The following is a 22,972-nucleotide window of genomic DNA, read 5'->3' as shown; positions in this document are numbered from 1 at the left end:
CAAAAAGTGATAATTAATATGATAAAGATGGGGAAAGGTGCACATTGGGTGGAGCAGAGACTCTGAAATGTGTCCTGTGATGGACTGTTGACTCCTGAGAGCTGGGATGGACACCAGCACCCCCCTGTGACCCTCTCTAGAAATACGCAGCCCTTCTGAACCGGTGGGTGGGCGCAGCAAATAAAGAGACATCCATTACAACCACGCGGTCCCAGTTTTGACATGTTTTGACACGTCTCATCCCCCTTCATCCTCACATCAAACCGGAAACGGTGGATTGTGCGTTTCCAGCTCCTTTGCGCCAGTGCAGGAGGAAGCGTGCGTGCTTGGGCACAGGTATTTCTCTGTTCATTCCTGTCAAACAGAGCCTGCTAACCAGTGGGCTAATTAGTCCTCGGCCTTTGGGTTTTATCTGCAGGCCCCCTGTTGTGCGGCGTCCTGATTGGCTCTGACACCGCAGGTCAAAAGCTAATTGGATCAACACAATTACTCGCATTCTTATCGTGTTGAAGGTTTTGTTTTTTTCCTCCTGAAAACACACAAACACACACAGAGACAAGCAAACTGTGTCTGTGAGCAGACCAACTCTGTGGGAAAATGTGGGCCCGGCGTTTCAAAAGCTTTGTCATATTCTAGTGCGGTGATGAGAGGTAAAGAGCCTGCTAAGTTTAGCTGAAAGACCTTCTTTTAGCACCTCTTTCATGATGGAGAAAACCCAATACAGTTCCTCCACACGTCTCTTTGAATGTTTTCACGGCCACTTCAGTTACATCTTTCAAACGGCACTTTCTCCCAGCGGATTTTCTTTCTCTCCTCTGCGTTGGAGGGTGTTTTTCTGGAAGTTCTGCAAAGGGGTTATTAGCCGTTTACACACGTTTTGATTTATTGTTTGTTATCATATTCAGGAAGGGAATTCCTGAGGAGGCTGAGGACCTTTAACATCTGCCGGAAGCTACTACAGATGTTTTATCGGACTGTCATCGCCAGCGTCCTCTTCCACGCTGTGTTGCTTTGGGGAGGCAACATTGACAAGAGGGATGCTTCAAGCTATTATTTATGTTCTATGAGGGTCAGAAGATAGATCACGGTAGCTCCGAGCTGGTCAAAACAGCTGTCCCAAAATTTCCCTCAGCTTAGCATCTTGCTCATTTTGTGGACCCATAAAGAAAGCCGAAAAGGATGAAAACCTAAAAAGTGATGTCGTCTAGGTTGGCTTCATCTGCTGCCTATTTGGTTTAAATTAGCATGAATTCCCTCTAGATCCTTTTTTCCTGCAGCCCCTTTTGCTGTTTGCAGCACAATACATATCTGTTGTAATTACCAAGTAGCGTTTTCGTGTGTGTGTGTGTGTGTGTGTGTGGTGTGTGTGTGTGTGTGTGTGTGTGTGTGTGTGTGTGTGCGCGCGCGCGTCCAACCTCCCACTGGCTTTTTCCATAAAAGATTTTTAAAAAGCCACCACCAAGGCAGGACCCCCCCAGTCTGTTTTAAGAAGTTCACAGGCTGAACAAAGCCCCCACAGTTAGTCAGCCCTCCGTGAGGCAGGAGTTCAGGATTCAGGAAACTTTGTAAACGCTCACATGTTCCCCTCGCTGCATCAGCAGGCGGCGCGTTTGATCCTGATTCAGTTTCACCACCAAACCAGCATCTGGGCTGATTTTACTGTTGCTCAGGTGATGCTGTTTCGGTGCACCTTGATGATGTCATCACCATCAACGCCATGTCAGCGTCTGGGATTTGGGGTATTTATGCGGCGGAATGTGACGTTCTGCTTTCTAATCGCTTTACTTGGTTTGAAAATGGCGTCGCTGACACCGTTTAGCACGGTCTTCTTATAAAAGGGTTTCAGATTTCTGCTGCCAGAACTTTTCATGTGGTGTTCTTCCCCGTTCTTCCCACTCCTGCACTGGTTTGCTCCGACTACCTCTGGTTTGTGGGACTCTAAATTGCCCCTGGGTGTAAATGGTGTGTGTGTTCTGTGCACACTTTCTAAAAGTGTTCCTATATTTCTTCCCAGCCATCTCCTCTACCTCCTCTAGGACTCACCAAGGCCCTCCAGGAGCTCCAGCGTGTCCTGGGTCTCCCGCGGGGTCTAACTCCAGCTGGACGTGCCCTTAAACATCTCAACAAGGAGGCATCCAAGATATCCAGGCTGAACCCAGCAGGAAGCACATTGTAGACTTGTATTTGTGGTCTTATTCTTTCAATCACTTCCCACAGCAGGTGACCACAGGTGGGGGGGCTGGGCAGGTAAAACAGGGCCCAGGTAAGCACCCAGTGACTGTGGGGCTCGGCTGAGGTCAGCCTGCAGCTCCACCACCCCCCCCAGGAGAGACAAACCACAGAATTACATCTTTTTTTACACCAGTTTTACCCATAACTCCTTACATGTCTTCTGGGTTTGTGTTTTACAGCGGAGGACACTGTCAGGTCGTTACGTGGAGAAATAAAACACACAGAGCTGTAAATTGAGATATACGTACAGTTAAGAGGAAGTGAGTTAAGTCAGACCAGAAAGACCGGCCCAACGTGGGTTTGATTATGACCTCAACGCATGAAAGAAGGACGCAAAAGCGATTTAAACGGGTTTCTTTTTCACCAAAATCAGATGTGAGTCATGTTCTGTTCTACAGCCAAACGATACCCTCGCATCAAAGCCGAGGGAGCATTTCGGATCAAAGAAAAACCACCACACCAACCCCCCCACGCCCCTTCTCACCTTCCCTCACTGGTACAGATGTCCAGCATGTGGGGTTTTTTATGTTTTATGACGGGTTAATGCCGGGACAGAGGCTAACCAACTGACAGTTAACAAATGGCTTTTATGGATTTAGGTAAGAGAAAACGGAACACTGCTCAACTTCCTCTGGCTGCCACTCGCGCTCACACGCGCTTACAGACACTCTGTGACTCACACACTTCAGCCCACTACAAAGTGAAGAAGAAGAGGGGACCGTCTGCGGTCACATTTACAAGAATACTCCGCAGAGGCCCAGACGGATTTTTTTTTTTGGGAGGGATTAAAGTTCAGTTTCGCTAAGTACAGATGAATAGATGGGGCTGGTATCAGTTGGCTGGGGGCTGACGTGCATCCCATCATTGAGGTCAGCCCCTCAATGACCAGGCCAAACCAAAACTGCTACATAACACAAAGAGGAAGCCGCAGGACGTCGGGTAACACCCCTGGTCCCATACCGGACATCAAACGGAATGTTCACAGTTCAAACGATTTTCCCCTTCAGCGCCCGCGTTTCCATTCGGTCCTGTTCCCGTAAGTCCTCAGACGCAGCTATTCAGGCCCCGCCGGTGACCGAGGGTCAGCCATTTCATTAAACCAGGAAATGTGAGGGACGCAAGCTGGAAGGAAAAAAATCCCGACTTCCCAGGTGAGTCCAATTGGAGTTGACCGTGTCAGGCTGCGGTCACAGCGGTGCCCCCGTCCACCGCCTCGGCTTGGTTGGGTACGCTTGGCTGTAAACGGACACCATTAGCCGGTGGGGTTGCTAAGCTACTTTGGGCCAATTAATTTGCCTTAACAAGCAACGCACTCAGCTGGACGGTGCATGTTTGGGTTTCAGCAGAGGCCAGAGGCAGAAACCTGCAGGCAGGGACCAAAATGGCCCAAATTCGCAGGACTTTGCAGACAGAAGGCAGAGAAACGCACGTGGAGATTCTAGCCCCATTAGAAGTTACGCAATAAAAACATAATCTAAATTATTTACTTAATATCAGGGCGTTGTTTATAGCCTTGGCTTAATTCGGCTGTGGGAAGCACGTTAAGCATCTGACGAGCAGGAAGAGGCTTTTTGAAACCCTTATACAAATGAAAAGGGGCACACACCCCATAATAGCTTGTGTTTTCTGATTACAGAGCATATCACACACACACAGACACACACACACATAAACACAACCGGTAAACAATGGGAAACAAGGGAAAGTCATATTTAGACCATCATTTTGATGGCTAGGAGCGGCGCCAACCACAACTTGGAGACGTTTCTGAGTCGTGGTCTCTGGGTGATGCAGGGGAACGGGTACAGCTGCACCCCCGGTGCAGAGACTGGTTGCTAAGTGGTCCGTAAACGCAGACGTGTGACATCGTTTAGGACGTTTCCCTCTCCATCCTTTAGATTTGGAAGACCAGAGCTTCCTACATTCGACTCAATCTATCAGTCTTGTCTTCGGCGTCCTCCTCTCTCGTCTCCCTGCCTTTGATACGCTCCCACTCTCCTTTTCCCTTCTCTTCCCCTCTTCAAAGCTGAGCCTCTACTGTCTCCCTCTGCTTTCACTTCCCCCTACTCGAAGCCATATGTTTCAATGGGAACCATGTGTACCATTGACCACTGCAGCTCGGTCGGACCCTGAGAAACCAGCGCCTGACACGTAGCACCGACACTGATAGACGCACACGTGTTGGCGCGCACGCTCAGGCCTGAGGAGGTGATTTCAAAGCCCGTGCTGATTTCCTCGTCTCGGTCCTGTCAAGTCACAAGTCCACAAACTGGCCAATCACACAAGAGATTGTGGGAAACTTCACCTCCTTTTACAGATGCCGGTCAAAAGATGTTCATTAAATGAAAGGTTTTTTCCCAGCTGTATTACACACACACACACACACACACACACACGTTAACTCCTCAAACATGATGGTAGCATGGTTATATAATTCCACCATCACTGGCACCAGAGTTCCTAAATCTCTTCCTCTTCCGTGCTGCTCTTTTCTGCTGTCTCACGGATGGATTAACAACCCCTGTTGTGGTCAAAGACGGACGTGGGAAGACCATTTGTGGTTGCATCAGAGTTTCCCACTGTTCGAGATGATTAGGAATGCATCATTACCAAAACAGCTTCTTGAGATTCCAACCGTCTGCTTCCTGGATGGGTCATAAACCAGGAAGTACCTGCAGACCCAGCGGTGAGTACCCTCACTGGACAAACCTGCACAGTTACAGATACAAAGGTTCACCTACCAGGTCGACCAATGCGTGGTTTTAGATACTGCGGCACATGTGGAAGCTGCGGGCAGCTCACGAATCACGGAAGCTTTTGGGAAATCTCTCTGTGGCAAGTCACCAAATGATTATTTGCTTCATTGTTTGAAATCAATCAGAGATGAAGCATAAAGAACACAAGCCCGGAAAGGGGCTTCATCCTCTTCCTCTCTCCATTCTCAGTCAATAAAAAGCACGTTACATGTGTAGTAGCAGAGACTGGGTTTTGATGCTGAGGCTGGGTTCAAAACCACTTTTGAAGGTCTGAGTTTTGTCTTGAATGGGCCCACATTTGTCTCAGACAAAGAGAGAGTCGGGGTTTTATTTCAGCATTGGTTAGGACCGCAATGTTCCTGGGGAGACCATTGTGTCGAACAATTGTCTGAAACATTCTGTATTTAATTGTGGTTTTTGGGGGGAGAGAAGACTCACTAACCAGACATACATTTGAACAAAAGAATGATGCTGTGCAACGAGTGAAATATGAAAATAATGTTGATTTCCGTTGTTTGCTTTGGTTCGTTCAAAGCAAAACACTTCCCACAGAAATAAAAATCGCATTCCGTATTTAATCTGCAGTATATTAAATACTAAAAAAGAAGTTATTCCGTGTCACTTACCTAACTGTAGCAAATGTTGCCTAGCTGCTCATAACTGCAGCATTCTGTTCTTTGGTTTGGGTTTGGGACAAGCAAAGACAACTTTTGGTGGTGCAAAATGTCATAGTTTATTATCATGTGTCAGAAGTTAATGAAACTGAGTCAAGCAGGACAAGACCGGGAATAAGAAAAAAACAAAACACTCGGACAGCGATGAAGGCTAAAACATCATTCTGTTTTATTTTGCTTGCCCTCTCGGTCCACTTCCTTTCTTTATCTTTCAACCAATTTTTCTCCATCTCTTTTTATCAAACCTGTAATTAATTTTGTGAGAACCATAGCGGGATTCACCAATGTTGTTGGGAGCTGCAGCAAGTAAATTTTTAAAAACAAAGGTAGAGTAACCACAGAAGCATTATTTTTCCAGTGCAACAGTACAATGGACACAATATATGTGAAATGCAATCGACATACAGTATTAGAAGTACAGTCCATAATAAAAGTTGGTTTGGTATTTGTGTTTATTTGGCTCCATCTAGTGTCCATTTAATGACATTACATCTTATTGCAGTCCTCTGATGACGTAGTTTTTTAATCTGTAAAATGTTAAAATGCAGAATCATGTTGGTTCTTGGTCTTGGTTGGTTCTTGGTCTTGGATTTATACAGAAAATAAGACAATAGAACGTTTTTTTTATTTGGAAAAAAATGAATCAGTGCATTTTTCATGTTGGGTAACCACATCTCTATATTTTATCTATTTTTCCAGCCATTTATGTTGCTGTTTCTATCTTAATTAAACTGCAACTGTTAATATGTTGACACCATTTTAAAACTTTTAACATTAAAAAAAATACGCCTCGTTCTTTCAGAATATAAAAAAGACCAAAACTATGCACAAAGGGTTGAAGGCCTACATCTGCAAAGAATGTATGCTATGATGCACCGTTTGCCCTAAAACGGTCCCCCATCCAGATCTCAGGCTCTGTCGGGTCTGGTTCCTCCGTGCACGGCTGCACACTGCACACGGATCAAGGTCACGGTCGGTTCCCGGTGGCTCCTGTGGGTGGCGCTGTTGTCTGTGATCTTTTTCCGCTCCGTGTCACACGAGGGCAGCTTCTTCAGGCAGCATAACCCTAAAACAGCTGACCTCGGGTTTACCTTTGACAATCTAGATGCAACTGTGCCATCTCTGCGAAGCTGCAGGAGTTGTGCAACACGCACGCACACACACACACACACACACACACACACTGCTGTATGAAGCACTGCAGCAACTCCACATGGGGTGGGCGTGTTGGAGGGGGGGGGGGGGGCGAGGGTGGGACTTTTGGGGCTCCAAACGCCCCTTCTGGTACTTAAATATTCAATCAGGTCGGAGCGGCGGCGGGCAGGAAGCAACATAGTGACAGGTTGACGGCGCCGGGACGCGCTTCATTCATCTCCACATCGGCGGGCACGCTGCGTGGAGCCACCTGCCCCCTCCCTGTCATCTGACCGCGGCCGGGTCACTCTCCCCCGACCCGTTCGGGAACTTTTCGTCGCTGTAACACCATGAACCCGCCACGGACGGACACCGACGCTCCGGTACGGCATGCAAATACGTACTCTGACGTCGGCGATCATGTGGCTTTTGGCGTAGATCCTCCTTGTGATCTCCGATTTTTTTTTCTTTCCTGTCGCCTGTTGTCTCCACGGCTATTGGACCAACGTGAGAGCGCCTCCGAACGCATCGGGTTTATTTCGAGGTTCGGCTTTCGCCTTCGGGTCGTAGCGCGGTACCCGGAGCATCGCACCAACGTCGAGGGCAGGTAAGGAAACGGACAACAACTCTTGCTATGTCCCCCCCCCCCTTCTCGGCTCAGCACGGCTACCCGAGCCTCTCAACTTAAAACTGTAGTTCCCCCCCCCGGAAACCTCTTCATGGGCTCCCTCTGCCCTCGCTGGGGGCGCCTGCGAACATCCACATGCGCCCCGGGAGCGAAATAAACGTGTTAACTTATCGCGTTGCTTGAACTTTGCCTTCCGTTAGCGACACCTGCGCGGCCGGAAAACAAACAAACGGCGTCACTGCTAAGTTTGAAATGGCCCCTTTTCTTTAAGTTTCACTCGGGATCGCCGCGGCGGCGCTGGGAGACGGCGGGGAGGAGGAAAAACGTCGTGCCGACTTTTCCTCCTCCCCGCGTCGACATAACCAGCAAAACATGGCCGTCCTTTGCCGACATGTTGTTACGTCGATGGCGAGAGGGGGGAACATTTGGGGAGAGTGGGTTGGTTTTTTTTTTTTTTCCTTTCTGCGCCCCGCGTGTCACGCATCGGCGGGTCTGGACGTGGACGTCGGCGCGTTTCGGCGTCCTCCGCGGGCCCGTCCGCTCCGACGCATCAGCCGCGGCGTTCGAGTGCAACTTTTAGGACTCCGGCGTTGTTTATAGACTTTGATTTGCGCGACTCCGGTGTAGGCGTACCCCCGCGACGCCTCCTCCCATCCGAAACAGCGGCTCCGGCTGCATATGCAGACGCCGCCGCGCTGGAGCCGTAAAGCTGACTTGGAGGCTTCCGATGCGGGAGGAGGTTAAAAAAAAAAAAAAAGTCAGGCGTGGTTGTGATTATTCAGGATTCGGTTCTGAACCCGCCTGGATGTCCTCAGTTCACCCGTTTAAAGCCTCTCGCAAGGGCCGGAATCGTCACCCTGCGTCATGCGGTCATACGGGGTAGCATTTGAACGCCTCACGCATGGAGATCATGACATGCCACAATTACGCGTGGAGTGGAATCATTTCCCAGACAGCAGCTCTGCTCCCGTAATGTAGGTCAATTGACACGGTTTGAGTGTGTTTCACCGTTTCCTGTCTCACCAGCTCGGTTTGAATTAGAAAGTGTGGCGGTTGGACAGAATTGACCCCTATTCCGGGAAGCGGGAGCGCACATTTTGGCCTCTCCTGATCCGGCTAGTTTGACATTTCTATGGAGACATGCTGAGAAAGACGACAACAGACGTGCACCTGGTCGTCGCCCTGCATGACTGGCAACTTTGCTCAGACTCTTCCAAGTCTGTTTTTCTGGATTCCCTCGCTTCTGTTTACCTTCTTGCCCAGATTGCTTAAAGCCTCAATTACAGCCCGTTTGCCGACCATCACGGATGGTGCAAAGCCACACCCTCTCCGGCATTGGCGACGTTTTTCCAGAGCGCTTAAGTGCACCGACGGTGCCAATAGCGTGACTCCTGTAAGTGATGGATCTGTTTCTCTTACATGGACTCATTTCCATTTCCTTCCAGCAACTTTCCCCCCCATTTCCATCTCTTTTTCTCTTTTGGAGGCAAACTGAAAACCTGCCACTTGAACTCCCCTCCTGAGTAAGTTTGCAGCTGCGTGCCTCCGCTTTATTGCTTTATTTATTCCCAGATCATATCGTCTTTGTGTTTGGCACATCAGGATTTCATGGCCCCGCAGCATCTTTCACGAGAGTTTTCCATGAATCTTGGGGTGTGTGTGGGGGCGGGGGGGGGCTCAGCGGCCGAACGCCCGGCCTTTAGTCCGTTCATTTATGTACTGCACACAGACATGATAAACTAACGGTTGTGTTGCGTTTGAGGACCGCGAGGAAGACGTAAAATAAAGGACCCCTCTGAACAGCCTTGGCAACCGATTTGTGAAGGTGTAATTCTTATTGCACCTGTTTGCGCCCTGTCCTGTCAGCATTTACAGTTTAAGTAAAACAGACCCCCCCCCCCCCCCCGGCATTCTTAAGGTGTGAACGATGAAATATTTTGTTCCCAAGATGACATTTCCTTCATGCTAGCGAGGCCTCGGCGCCTTGGATTTCTAAACACTCCTTGATCAGCAGTGGAGCCTGATCCGTCGAAGATGTAACTTTGATCAGAACGGTGTAGTTAACCCACCCCCCACCACCCCCCCGTACCCATTATCAGCGATTCCTCTGGGTATATACTTGGCTTTTCTCGTGAAACCGCGCACTCTTGCTCTCGCCACGTGAATATGAAGGGGGGGGCCTCCCGTTTGTTCTTCTCACCGGTCCCACTTGTGATCTGCCAAATCACAGCTAATGTTACGTAATACGGAACGACAACCCGCTCGCTTTTATCAGCTTTTAAACGGAACCAAAAAGAAAAAGAAAGAAGGGCTCCTGCTGATCAAAGGCAGCAGGCGCCCAGCCGTCATGCGAGGCGCCGTCGACAGCAGCCTGGAACGCATGTTATCCACGTGTGAGGAGAAAGCGTAGAAAAACACACAACAAAGTTGGAAAGATTTGTGAAGGCGTGGTTGTCGGCCGCCCCGCCACAGCTGGGACGTCATCGGCGCCAGAAAACATTGTATCGGTTGCTGTGCAACAGCCGCCGCAGTGCTTGTACGTGTTTATGTCGATCTTAAACACCTGCTGGGGCTAAATTAACTTGTGAAATGGTGATTTTTCAAGCTTGCGTGATGTTTAAAAGTGGTCCTCCCGTCCATCTGGGTGTTCTGTTGTCATGAGACGGAGAAGAAAAGTGTCAATGTAACACTGAAATCAACTCTTAGGGTTAAATCTTGCCCACCTGACCATACAAACTACCACAAATTATTCACAGTTCAGGTCAGAAAATTGACTGCCGGCTTCGATTCAAGCTAAAATAGGCTAATAATGACAATTATGACACCTGATGGACCTGACTGAAGGTATCTGATGCCTCTAATGTTTGTTAGCATTAGATTTATGGAACCTCTAATATGAATTAAAAAACGAAGAGAGGCAAATGACTTCCAGATGAAATTGATCTGGTTGATGGCTCCTTCTTCGCTTTAGCTTTCCTGTTAATGATGCACTAGCTTGTGTGACAGTTCCTTACAGAGAGGACAGGACCTGCCTATAGTCTCATAATGTCATGCAGCTCTGAAATTGAAGAGGATATTTCTTGTCTTAACATCGGTTTTCTGGTGGAATCCAGCCAAAAGGGCTTCTAAGCCAACACAATGGCTTTATTTCTTAACGGGAAACTTGCCGTCATCACAAATCGGTAGCAGACGGGTGGAAGTAATCCTGCCTTCATTTTGAGTCGAGAGGTTGTGCAGAAGGGATTTGATGCCGTAAACGAGTCCTCATAACAACGGTAGAGCCGTGAAAACGCGGTCTAACGGTTCACAGGCAGATTTCAATCAGCTCTGAGGCAGCCCGGCGTTTCCGGGGCGAGCCTTGACAACGCTGCCTGACGATCCCTTGTTGGGAATCCTTTCCTGGCCTCTCCTGTCTTGAAGGTCGCCAGTGGTTTGCACTTTGTAAACGCTTTGTGAAATCGAGCCCGTCGGCTCTCTCGGCAAAGCGAGTGACTCGGTGCGGAGCAGGCGGGATGCCGTCACCGCAGCCGGTCCCGCTTGATGACATCACTAGCATTGGCGCTGTTTGTTTGTTCTGGTTCAGGTCCTCTCCCTGCTGAGCCTCTGCCTCCACAGCCCATCAGACATCAGACAGTTGTTGTTGTTTTTCAACCTGGTGACTAAGACAACCAGAGATGTGAGCGCATTACCTGTAGGTGGGGCTGAGAGGAAGATCGTGATGGAAGCAAGGAGGCGGGGCTTAGCAATTACGTGGCGACAAGAGGAGCATGGGAGGATGGGTGGTGTCTGAGAGAGACGGTGCTGCAGGGGGAGAGGCACCTGGGTAACACTCCAGAGCACAGAACATGTTGGAGGAACAAAGGAAAGAAATGAGACCCACCTCCCGTTAACCCTGCGTGCACTGGGGGGGGGGGTAAATCCTTTTTAGAGCTCAAATGCTGTGTGGACGGCAGAACTGTGCGAAAAAGTTGCACACAATCGTTGTTTGTGTCTGATGTAGGTCATCCGTGCCAGCGTAATGACGTGGGTGTGAAGCGGCTCCCATTCTTCGATCCCACAATGCGCCCCCCACATTTCAAGTTTAGGGTAGAAAGGGGAGGGTGGGCCTCACTAAATTCAGCTGGCAGGGCACAGGCAGGCCCACCTGGAGATCGGGAAGCGGCTTCCTAAGCCCCAACCCCTCACTCTGGTTGCACAGCAGCATTAAACAACCGCAGCACCACAAACTAAAGGGTCACAAAGTTTGCATGACGTAACGCCTCCTCGCCCTCATGTGCAATCACGTGTAAAGGTCGGTTTCGAACACAAAAACCACATGACACGAAACGGCACTTTAATACAAATCATTTCTACGTATAGAATACTCCTCGAACCCCCTCCCCTGCCGATAGCGGCGACCTGATTTGCAGGATGACCCCTCCCCTGCAGCCCCCACACCTAAATGCAGCTCGCACCGGTACCGTTATGAATTTACACATTAACTTAAACACATGGAAATATAACTCATTTCCACCGTGTGAAAACTGCCATCTGTTGAAGTGAGCTCGTTTAGCGCCGCCGCCGTCATGACCTCCGCTGGGTTCTTCCATCAACATGAGCAGACCTGCGCACGCTCTGTGTTGGCTACAGTGTTGCCATAGTAACAAGCGTCCGCCGGAGTAGGTGACACTTGGGTATTTTTGAAGCTTGCCCTTTGTGTGCGCCGGCGTGCCTGTGTGTGTTCGGCGCGGAGACAGGGCCGGCGCTCCGAGGCTTGTGTCTGCGTTCAGCGTGACACCGGCCGGGGGAAACGGAGGGCTGATCTGGCGGCGTCGAGGGGTCGGCGGTACTTTTCCGTCAGGCTGAATGTAGGCCGCTCTGTCTCTGCTGATGGAGCCCTAACAAGGTCACCCAGCGACAAACGGTCTCGGCTTCTGTCAGTCCCGGTTTTTCCAAGTTTTGCCCCGTGTAAAGGAGGCCGGTGGGCACGTTAAAGATCATCGGCCGACATTCTTAACTCACAGATTGACTCTTTGTTTTGCCTTTCCAGTATTTCGTCTCCACGTTCTGATTCCGGATAAGTAGGTCTGTTCTGTTGCTATGCAGAACATCCCGGGGAAGGGCTCGAACGCAGCGCGGCTCTGGCTCCGAGGGGAGCTGTGTGATGAGATTTAAATTAATTCCGCGACGGTCCGAAACCCTGCCTTTGCCGCCCCTGCTGGGACACGCTGTATTAATGGCCGCAGTGCCTCTCCTCGCCCACACGATGCAGACGCACTCATTGTCCCTCTCACTGCAGTGTGGTTGCTTTTTTTGTTGTTGTTTTTTTTTTTTACCTTGCAATATAAAAAAAATCAGGTGGAGTTTCAAAGTTGCAGCCGCGCTTTCGTCTGCATCACTCCTTTGTGTCGCCTTATGTATTATCCAACACCTCTATAGCGGCGCGGACCGGTCTGAACTTCATGCTTGGCTTCAAGCGCGCACGCTGCAGGGCTTTGACGCTCTCCAACCTCTTTGAGATTTGTCTGCCTTAGCGATTATACGGCTTCTCTGCTCCTTCTGCATCAGCTTTGGTTCTTCTTGCACAGAATGTGTAGGGTTGCGCTGTAGCTCGGAGCACTTGATGCGTCATGTGCTCCACGTCCTTGGTACAGCGACTTGACCTCACCAGAGCTCTCGGCTACCAATGCCAACTGCTTGTACACGGAAGCAAAGCTGTAAACTTATCTTTCACCAACTGATGTAGGATGACGGTACATACAGGTTGCTGTGATAATGTCGGCTGTCAGCAGTCTAGTCGGCAATCGGCCCTAGCCGTTACCATAGCGATCCATTAAAAAGAAAAGTGCGTTCCAATTGTCAGTTATGGGTGTATTCTGGGATCCACACATCACCCACGGTATTGAAGCCACCATGCGGAGGTTCTGTTTGCCATTTTCCATAGCAGCCAAATGGCTCCTCACCTCTGCAGGATACAGATGAGGCCAGAATACTCTCTCTTTTTTCAGTTTCAGTTCTTGGGACTACGGTCTAACTTTCCTGCGTTTACACTTTACAAAGATCTCTTTAATGATGCACAGAAATAGACTTGGAGTCTGTTGTGCTGCTCTGACTCATCTAAGGCTTGTTTCCTCCGCTTTCTTTGCCTCCTATGGCACTATATATTTTCTCTATATTAGATCATCTGTCCGTTTTCATACAGTCGACAGTTCCCAGGATGTGTAATGTTTTCCACTGGGTCCTCTCCGTGTAGGCATCATCCAAAACTTTAGCCATCACTGTCGTGGCTGGCAGCATTGAAGTGCTTCAAAAAAAGACGAATGCTAATGTAATGTACCAATCAGAGGGACAGTCAGACAACAGGCAGAATCGGCTGGCACGGGGCTGTCAGGCTGACTATTCATACAAGTTTAATGAGCATTCAGACAGTAGGGAGTTTGTGGCTCTGGCACAGCAGTTCGGTCTGCACAGCGAGGCTAACGGTGACCGGGATAGACGTTACACAAGCAGCTGAGCACGATGACCACGGTTTCTGTGATGGAAATAAATCTAAACTTCTGTAGTGGATGAGTCCTGCCGTGGGAGAGCTGCTCGTCCCTCTTCCACTCATACCAGTTCAGAAGAGAGCATTTTGAGCCTCTACAAGCTTTACTATTTGTCAGTCTGTGCGCGCACGTCAATCTCGCCTGCGGCCTATCGGACTGCAGATCTATTTGTGTTTAGGTTTATGTAAGATAACGCTCCCTTTTCTGACTCAGGCTCTCTTCTGAGTCTGTGTTGTCGACACTTTTGCATCGATGACTCAATGGCCACTTGATTAGCATGCACAGCGGGGTCCGTCATCCAATAACTCGCAGCAAATGTTTTCAGATTCATTAGAAAGCTGTGTAGCTACTGCGTATATGGCTTAGTCATATAGACCGCCTAAAGTTAGCCGCATGTACTCTCCTCCCCCCCCACGCCAGTGGGAGATAACAGACTTCGCTAGCAGCTCAGGTCTGTTTTCTTCCCCGGCACGCCCTCGCCCGATCTGAGCGTCCACGAAGTGCTGGGAGCCGCGTCAGCACTGAGGTGGCAGAATTGTAGCCAAGGTGCATCTTCAGACTGTTTGGCCAGAGTCAGCCGGGGGGGGGGGGGGTTCAAATCCCCCGAAGGACCAATGGTTCCACGTGCAGCTGGGTCGTCCCTGAAGATACCCTTCCTGACAGTAACGCAACGTAAGAGCTACCTCACTACAGTTCTATGTCCGCGGTTGCTATAGCAACACCATGGTAATGAGTCTCCATCCTAATGATGCCTCTGTGGGTTGTTTGAAGAGTTGAGATATCTCGGGACACTGAGCCGGCTCGCAGATGACGCCTTCCTTGCCTTTGGTGCAGTGTGATGAAGACTCGGTGGTCTAGATGAAGTCATGTGACCCCAGCGTGGTTCCCAGCAACAGCGGCTGCCTATAGAGCTGCAACAGAACCCTAAAGCTCCGCTTCGCTGATGGCAGTGTGCGATCGCAGCAGAGTTAATTTATCACAAGCGTTCCCTTCTGTAAACAAACGAGGTGTGAAATTACACGTGAGCCTCTGCTGCCTGAACCCGTTTCACTTTTACATGGAGCTTCTGTGTGAGGCTACAACAATCAGCAGACGATGCCAGTCAGATAAGTTCAGCTCTCATTACGCATCTTTCACTCCTCATGCTGCCTCTCTCTCTCTCTCTCTCTCTCGGGTTTGTGGCAGCTGTATCGATTTTGAATTTGACGGGAAATTAAAAAATTGCTTGGAGCGGAGTGTCGTCTGATCTTCACTGATCCCGCAGATCGCCTTCCTCGCCGTGCTTGGAACAGACTGCTTCGTCTGCTTGCCCTTGAAAATGACAAATGTTGTTTTTCCTTAAAATAAATTGTCCTGATTGCGATTTGTATGAGGAGACCTTCACAAGTGCATCATGATGATAATACACAACAAAAAAGGGGCAAATGAAGGTTAATAAAACAGGCCAAAATCAAGGTATCGCCGTAAAGAATATGGCTCTGATTATTACTTTGTGCACTCTTCCCCCATCAGGTAGCATCCTGTCATGCCGTTCCAGGTTAGCGAGCACTGGAGCTGACGCCGTCAGCGAGCCCAGCCTCCACCACAGAGCAGCAGCCCTCTCTCTACCAGACCATCACCGTCCATTGCCCTCCTTGCTCTTCAGCCATTAGTCTCCTCCCAAGAGAACGCTGTCCTCCAGACCCAGTAGTGGCAGTAATCCTGCATCCTGGGCTCCTCGGCCTCCGTGGCATCAGCACTGGGCGCGCGTAGACTCCAAGTGAGGGCAGCAGTCCCCCCAGAGGAACCCAGGGTCGGCCATCATCATGTCCAGCCGACGGAAGGCCTCCACGCCGTGTATGATCCGACAAGACCAGACCATGGTGGAGCTGGACGACGAGACGGAGGAATCTCACGACATGGAGGTGAGAACACCAGACGGTGGCGTTTGACCCAGGCGACACCTGCCATAAGTTTGGCCACCATTCTCGCAGGATGAGAGTAGTATTTATCTATTGCTTCTATATTTTTTTTTTGTTATTAAATTGGATTTTGATGCCAGCTCATCATGCATATAGCTACACGGGACAAAGTGAGAGAGCATTTCTCAGAAGAGGTGCAGTATTGCAGCCAATAACATTTGATTTGGTCCAACTTAATGAAAACAGATTTGTTTCGTGGATGATTTATGAATTTAGAAGGAAAATGTCTTTTTTAATTTAAACATTTTTTTGTCTACCAGACAATAACCAACAACCATACTGAGGAGAAACCCATCGACGTGGATTTTGCCGCAGAGATGCAGCCGTGTGCTGAAACGGACCCCCCCACCGCTCCAGACAAACTCCCCACCGAGCCACCAGACTCGTCCAAGCCTCCGCGCAGGCAGCAGGGGGGCTACGAGTGCAAATACTGCCCCTTCTCCACGCAGAACCTCAACACGTTCAAGGAGCACGTCGACGCCAACCACCCAAACGTGATCCTCAACCCCCTGTACCTGTGCGCCGTCTGCAACTTCAACACCAAGAAGTTCGACACCCTGACGGAGCACAACGAGAGGTGTCACCCGGGGGAGAGCAACTTCAAGTTCAAACGCATCAAAATGAACAATCAAACCATCCTGGAGCAGACGATAGAGGGTTGCAGCAACAGCGCAGTCATTTACAACACCTCCAGCTCCATCGGTGGCAAAGGCGAGGAGCTCCCGCCGCCCAGTAAACCCTTCACGGTCAAGGCGGTGAAGCCAAAACTGCCGCCGTTGGACAACAAACGGACAGAGTTTCAGCTGGGTAAACTGGCCCCAGATCTGGGCAAGAAACCCATCACAGCGCTCAACGTGAACGGGACCGTCATCATCCCAGAGTCAACCCTGCTCAAAGCAGATGGCCTTTCTCACATCATGCCTTCGCTACAGCCGCCTCTAAACTATACCCAGGTAGGACGCCCGCTGCAGCCAGAACACTTGCATCATTGTGCTCTGGTTTACACCGGCAAAACCTCACCGTGTCCTGGGATTAGCAACTGTATACAAACACATTGTTCTCAGAAGCCGAATGGAAAATCCCCAAATGGAGAATGTGTATATAAGACCTCAATTTCTTCATTCTTTCTGTGGGTTTAAGGTCTCCTGTCCAAATTTACCTCGGTGCTTCTGCTGACTTTATATTTCCAGGTGCCGAAGATTGCAGTGCCCCTCAACACAACCAAATACAACCCTTCGCTGGACGACAACCTGACGCTCATCTCGTCGTTCAACAAGTTCCCCTACCCGACGCAAGCGGAGCTGTCCTGGCTCACCGCAGCCTCGAAGCATCCAGAGGAGCAAATCAAAGTCTGGTTCACCACTCAGAGGCTCAAACAAGGCATCAGCTGGTCCCCCGAGGAGGTAGCAGTTAGTCATCATTTTCTTGCCATAGTAACTGGAAAAATCTGGGATTGCGTGTTACATTAGAAGCGTGATCATTACTCACTTGTCAAGAGGAGAGCATAAAAGCAGGCAGGCAAGATATAAAGATATTGTTTTTAGAATTCTGCTTTTTTTAATTATTGTTGTTATTATTTTTTGGACGGAACTCCCACAGGACTGAAAATCTATAATTCACGTTCCACTCATTCTACTTAACTTGCCCCTTTTGTTATATTAAAGAGCAACAGTTATTCTTTGATGTGACCAGTTGGAATTAAAATGGTTTTTTAATCTGTCTCTGACAGGTGGAAGAAGCCAGGAAGAAAATGTTCAACGGCACAATCTCCTCAGCACCTCAGACCTTTGCCGTTGTAGCTCCGCAGCTCAACTCCCAAATGTCTACCAACCACTCTGCCCACTCCACGGCCTCCAAACCCCTGCAGCCGGGCGCCTCCGTCCTGCAGTCGCTCCCCTGTCAGCTCCTGGGACAGACCAGCCTGGTCCTGACCCCTGTCGCTAACGGTTCCACTGTAACTGGTGCACCTCTGGCACTCACTCTGACCAACCAGGTATGAAAATATAAAGGATGATTGATTGACATGGACATTGTGGTTGAAAGATTCAGATAGAAATTTGCCGTGACTCTCAGGTGGTGCAGTCGCTCAAACGTCCTCTGGCGTCTCCTGCCATCGCTACAGAGAGCAAACGACCCTCCATCATTCAGACCATATCGGCGCCCATCGCCACGACGAAGCTGGTGTCTTCAAAAGTGCTTAGTTTCACTGTTGACCCCAATAAAACAGCCGAGCAGCTCTCGGTCCTGAGGTCCAGCTACACGCAGTGTCCTTTCCCTGAGGAAGATGAGGTAAGAATAAGTGAGTGATATGGCATTTCTTTGTACCATAAGGGCTTATTTTTACTTTAAAGTGTAGTGATACTTATACCTTAAAATGCAAATTTCGTTGCAAGTAAATATCAAAATATCTTGTGTTATTTCAGATCTACAGGCTGATTGAGATGACTGGGCTGTCCAGAGGGGAGATCAAGAAGTGGTTCAGTGAACAGAGGCTCCTTAATCTCAAAAGTAGGTGTAGCTAGTTTAGATGTGCAACAGTGAGCTGTTTAGATTACTTTTACACTCTCTAATTTCATGACTGTCTGTCTCTCAAAGGTGTCCCTGCCCCTCCGTTGCTGGTGAAAGCAGAGGTGACACCAGCACCCAAAGATATACCTATAAAGAAAGCCATGCCAAGCCAGTTCCCCCTGCTGGAGAGGGTGAAGGGCAAATCAGCGGAGCAACTGAAGGCCCTAGAGGAAAGCTTTCAGCGAAGCAGCTCCCCAAAAGATGCAGATTTAGGTAAAGACCTGCACCTTTGCCCTTTGGTGTCAGTCAAGCCTTTAGTTAGGCTCAGTAGTACATTTCCTTATGTCACCATAGGCCACAGTATCAGATTTGAAGATTACTGTTGGTGATTTATTCATTCTCTACGTTTGCTGTGTGTAACTTAATTACTCTCACTAAGACGAGCTGCCGGCTCTTCTCTGGATGGTGCCAGCATGACACGAATAGCATAAATGTTTTAATGAGCCCATTTTCATTCTGCAGAGAAAGAGAACACAATCCCAGGTTAAAAAAAAAAAAAAAGAATCCTTCGAGGTAGCATAGCTTATCCGATTCACTGAGCTCTGTCGTGCTGCAGACCAGCTGGCCCAGGAGACCAGGCTGTCCAGGACGGAGGTGGACTGCTGGTTTGCTGAGCGCAGGGGGCTGAGGGATAACATGGAGAAGGCTCTACTCACCATGGCTTCAAAGAACTTGGACGGCAGAGGAGATCGGCCGGTGGCGCTGCTGAACGGGGCCTCGCATCGAGAGCAGGACGGGAAGAATCTCTGCTCCCCTCCTCACCCGCCTGCCCTCTCCTCATCCTCTTCCTCCTCCACCCCTTCGTCCCCGCCCGTGCTTGCCGCGTCCTCCCCTCACCCGCCGACCCTGTCCACCTCGGCCTCGCCCCCCATCCTCACGTCGTCCTCCTCCTCTTCCCCGCACCCCCCCGTCCTCTCGGCCTCCATGAGCCCCGTCCCCATCACCAGTCGCTCTCTCGCCCTCCTCAGAGAGGTAAGAAAAGATACGGCGACGTCCAAACACAAACTGAGAAATCTTTCCTGGCAGTTGGGCTAAAAAATGTATGAAGACCGTAACAAGGTGTGACCACAAAGAGAGCGATGACTCGATGACATCGCACTGTTGATGTGACGTGAGATGCGTGCCAGCGATTCACCTTGAGAAGAGTTGCGCCTGTATCCGGGTGATTGACACCCCGTGATGGGATTTGCTGATGCTTTAATTTTAGAAGTGAAATAAGACGGCAGGAAGCTGCAAGGTCGGATCTGGGGGGGGGGGGGGATACGAGACAGGAGCTGCATGAGCGTTGAGTCTCAAATAGCAGCATCCCTTAGGATTACAGAGCCTATAAATGGAACATATATCCACGAGATATCTGCCTCTTTATGTTCTGATGCGCATTTCATGGGCTGACAGTGAGGAATGACCTATATTGTCCAGTGATTCGCGGCTGATTTAAATCTGCCTGTGTCCATACATCAAACTGTAAACAAAGCTCAAGGGTGCGCTGTGATGTTTTTCAAATAAGAGAAATAATATAAATATTATTATTGTCAGATGTTCTGTCGGACTCAGTGGCCGTCCCCTGAGGAGTACAGTCAGCTGGAGGTCCAAACCAGTCTGGGACGCACCGACATTGTCCGCTGGTTCAAGGACCACCGCTCGGCACTGAAGAACGGCGAAGCCCTCGATTGGATGAACGCTTTCCAAGTCCCGCCTTTGAAACGGAAAACGGACCAGGAACAAAACGGACAGGGCTCTGAGGACGTTCCCCCTGGAGTCAAAGCTGCGCATGGTGAGCTTTGGATTTGGATGTGAAGGTTTTTGTGCTATATATGTTTGTTGTTTTTTTTTAAAAAAATCTTCTCCTGTTGCTGCAGTCCAGGACAAAGCTGGTGAAAACGTGGCTGCGGCAGCAGTGCAGGCCAAGCTGTCCGACCAAGACAAAGTCCAGTGGTTGACTGACAGAATAGCTCACAGTGTGACGGACCTGATCCGGACCAGACCGGACGGCAAAGAAGCAGCTGACCGACAGAGGACAGCGACAGACAACGATGTCCGGAGCGCAGAGCAACCTGGGAAGGTCACTGGTTGATGGTAGGTGGACAGGCTGAAATATCCCTTCGGAAGGATTAAAAGCTTGAATGGAAAAGCTAAAGGAAACGATTAAACACCAATGAGACCTAAAATAAAATTCAACCACAGAGCTTTAGCTGTTACCTAACTACATGCTAGTTGTATTTTTTTTTATTGTTTAATGGGTTTTCTAACAGAAATAAGCTTTATATTCAAAGAAAAACGGTACCAAAACAGAACCATTAATGGTTGTTGAGGTTAATGCTGAATAAATTCCCTGCGAGTTGACTGGATTATCAGCAGCCGATAATGGGGGCAGAGAGGCTGGAGATTTGGAAGCGCCTGGAATAAATGGGGAGTGAACCATGGGGCTACGGTTCCTTTAAGATGCCGCAGCTGCAGCCTCCAGCTGAGCAGGAAGTTATCAGAGTGTCATTACCTCTAATTGATCCATCCAAAAGACAGCAGGAGGATATTTGGGTCACACCACCATCGGCCATTAGCATTTGAGGTGTGTACACAGAGGAGCAACTCCGTTGCTTGTATTCCACATCAATCGGGAGTTAAAATGAAATATGAAAAGTCCAGATTCCAGTAGCGGTAAGTTCACCGTGATTCTGTTCCAGGTCGGGTGAAATCGCAGACTCGAGGTGTCAGAAACGATCACGGAAGATGACCAAAGGAGAGGGCGGTGATGTCACCGCCCATGACGTCATCACTACAACCGGGAACTTTGGGAGTTTATGGCAGTCGGAGCACTGACGCTGCTTCAGATACAGACATTGAGGGAGGGGTGTTAAAGCTGGACAGGATTTACTAACAGTCTTTTTTCTTTTTTTCTTTTTTTTTTTTAAAAGACGGACCTGTGTAAATATTTTCTTTATTACATCTGTACAGTTTTGCTCTAAAGGTAAGGGAGGGTTGTTAATTTTTTTTAAGCCAGACTGGTGCCCCTAAACCTGGAATGTTTTTGTTGGTTTAAAGATCCCAGAGTATAATTACCTGTAGTCCTTTTTTTTTTTTTTTTTTTATAAAAAAAAAAAACAAAAACAAACAAATCACACTGCAGGCTACTCATAATGGGTACGTCTTGACAGCACTTGCAAATATCCCCTCAGCTGCATTAGATTGTATCCACACGCCTGGACGCTTCCTCCTGCTGCATCACGTTGACTTACTCCGGCCGGGGGGGTGTGTGAAGACGGCCTGCGAGGGGTCGGGCACTCGGCGGAGGACTTCTGGCCCGAGAACCCGGTCCAGCGGGGTCAGATGACACGTGGCGACATGAATGAATGCACTGTACAGCAACGCCGGCACCTTTCTAACCAGCTTGATCTCGCGTCAGTAAACGAGGCATGTTTAATGCGCTTAAGCAGCACCGAATATGCATTTCTCCTGATACAGAGGATATATTTGAGTGTGTCTGATTGCACCATGCTGCCTTTTTCAGCTTTCTTGCGCCACGATTCGCCGCCCGCCCCCGAAGCGGACGCAGTCCGGCGACGGCGGCGGTTTTTGCTTCTTTCGTTCGGGAGACTTGAAATATTTTTGACCGATCTCGCCAAAAGCATTCATGCTGGCGTCCCCCCCCCCCGCATGACTCGGCGGCAGGAGCTCCTGCCGGACGTCCGTCTTTCGCTCGGCTGTAATCTGTGAAAGCACTTCGCTCCGATGCCTCTCGGCTTTGTCTCGTCGCGTCCAAAACTGGACTGAGTTCGGTCCATTTCTGTCCTCGGAGCAAAACAAAAGAACAATTCTGCACAGACGTCTCTGATTCTGTTCGAAGGCAAAATAGAAAATGGGAGTTAAGCTCTCCACCTGCCACAAACCTCCTGCATGAACTTGTCTTCAACAATATTTCAAGAGCACCTGTGATTTGAGTCAAGAACACAAAGAAAACTCGTTAAGTTTAAGAGCTGATCTGTGGAAGAATGTCCAATTTATTTTCTTGTTGACCTGAGTATCTGGGATACTGTTGACTTTATTGGCTGAGGCAGGAAAAAAAAATAACTTTCATTTTCTACTTTTAGGTCTGCTGTAACTCAATAAATACACGACCAACTGTTCAAACACCTGCGCATTTGTGTTAATTGTGTTTGTGTATCAGGAAGTGGATATTTGATCGGGAATGGAGCACTAAATAATTTTGTGCTAAAGAATGAAAAAAGGTGATTTAAACACCACACTTGAACTGTTCAGACCTTATTAGGATTTATTTTAACCGTTTCTTTTTTCTGTGTATTATGTGACCGCTGCTATTTTGAGTCGATGTACTTTTTTCGAAATTATGGATTAACCATCAAACAAGGGGAAAAAACTCAATTTGATGTCAAAATACGGAGTTGAACGGAGGACATCGATGGGCTGTTTTAGATCGGCATTTTAACTCATTTGAAATAATCAGGCGCCTCCAGATAAATTGAACAGAAACGTGTTATTT

At 49.0% G+C, this 22,972-nt stretch overlaps 1 protein-coding gene and 1 long non-coding RNA gene across 4 annotated transcripts; one reads left to right on the top strand and one right to left on the bottom strand.

Annotated features, from left to right (window-relative positions):
* Positions 1 to 6,096: 6,096 nt before the first annotated feature.
* On the bottom strand, positions 6,097 to 6,944 carry LOC130532661 (uncharacterized). Its single transcript, XR_008952392.1, has 2 exons — positions 6,539 to 6,944; positions 6,097 to 6,246 (listed from the first exon to the last, which is right to left on the bottom strand). It is a non-coding gene; the product is annotated as an uncharacterized LOC130532661 (long non-coding RNA).
* Positions 6,945 to 6,997: 53 nt separating this feature from the next.
* Positions 6,998 to 22,604, top strand: zhx2a (zinc fingers and homeoboxes 2a). 3 transcript variants are annotated; one of them, XM_057045401.1, is made up of 12 exons: positions 6,998 to 7,179; positions 15,461 to 15,852; positions 16,170 to 16,862; positions 17,100 to 17,312; positions 17,639 to 17,902; positions 17,983 to 18,198; positions 18,333 to 18,417; positions 18,505 to 18,690; positions 19,034 to 19,449; positions 20,014 to 20,251; positions 20,337 to 20,553; positions 21,159 to 22,604. In XM_057045401.1, exons 2-11 carry the CDS (start codon positions 15,754 to 15,756, stop codon positions 20,549 to 20,551), a joined length of 2,625 nt encoding a protein of 874 aa, XP_056901381.1. In that variant the 5' UTR covers positions 6,998 to 7,179; positions 15,461 to 15,753; the 3' UTR covers positions 20,552 to 20,553; positions 21,159 to 22,604. The 3 variants fall into 3 exon arrangements, with proteins under 3 accessions (XP_056901381.1, XP_056901378.1, XP_056901380.1); XM_057045398.1 differs by having other exon boundaries at positions 7,000 to 7,403; XM_057045400.1 differs by lacking the exon at positions 6,998 to 7,179 and adding an exon at positions 13,156 to 15,378.
* Positions 22,605 to 22,972: the final 368 nt, after the last annotated feature.

Source organism: Takifugu flavidus, chromosome 10 (genome assembly GCF_003711565.1).
Source record: "Takifugu flavidus isolate HTHZ2018 chromosome 10, ASM371156v2, whole genome shotgun sequence".
Lineage (NCBI taxonomy): Eukaryota > Metazoa > Chordata > Actinopteri > Tetraodontiformes > Tetraodontidae > Takifugu > Takifugu flavidus.
The sequence above is the reverse complement of the archived record's forward strand: the minus strand, read 5'-3'. Positions and strand labels throughout refer to the sequence as shown.

Excerpts from the sequence above, each read along its gene's own strand:
- zhx2a (XM_057045401.1), top strand. The coding sequence starts at position 15,754 with ATGTCCAGCCGACGGAAGGCCTCCACGCCGTGTATGATCCGACAAGAC. Across the intron at positions 18,418-18,504 it reads GAGGCTCCTTAATCTCAAAA|GTGTCCCTGCCCCTCCGTTG; the intron begins GTAGGTGTAGCT and ends TGTCTCTCAAAG. Across the intron at positions 18,691-19,033 it reads CCCAAAAGATGCAGATTTAG|ACCAGCTGGCCCAGGAGACC; the intron begins GTAAAGACCTGC and ends GTCGTGCTGCAG.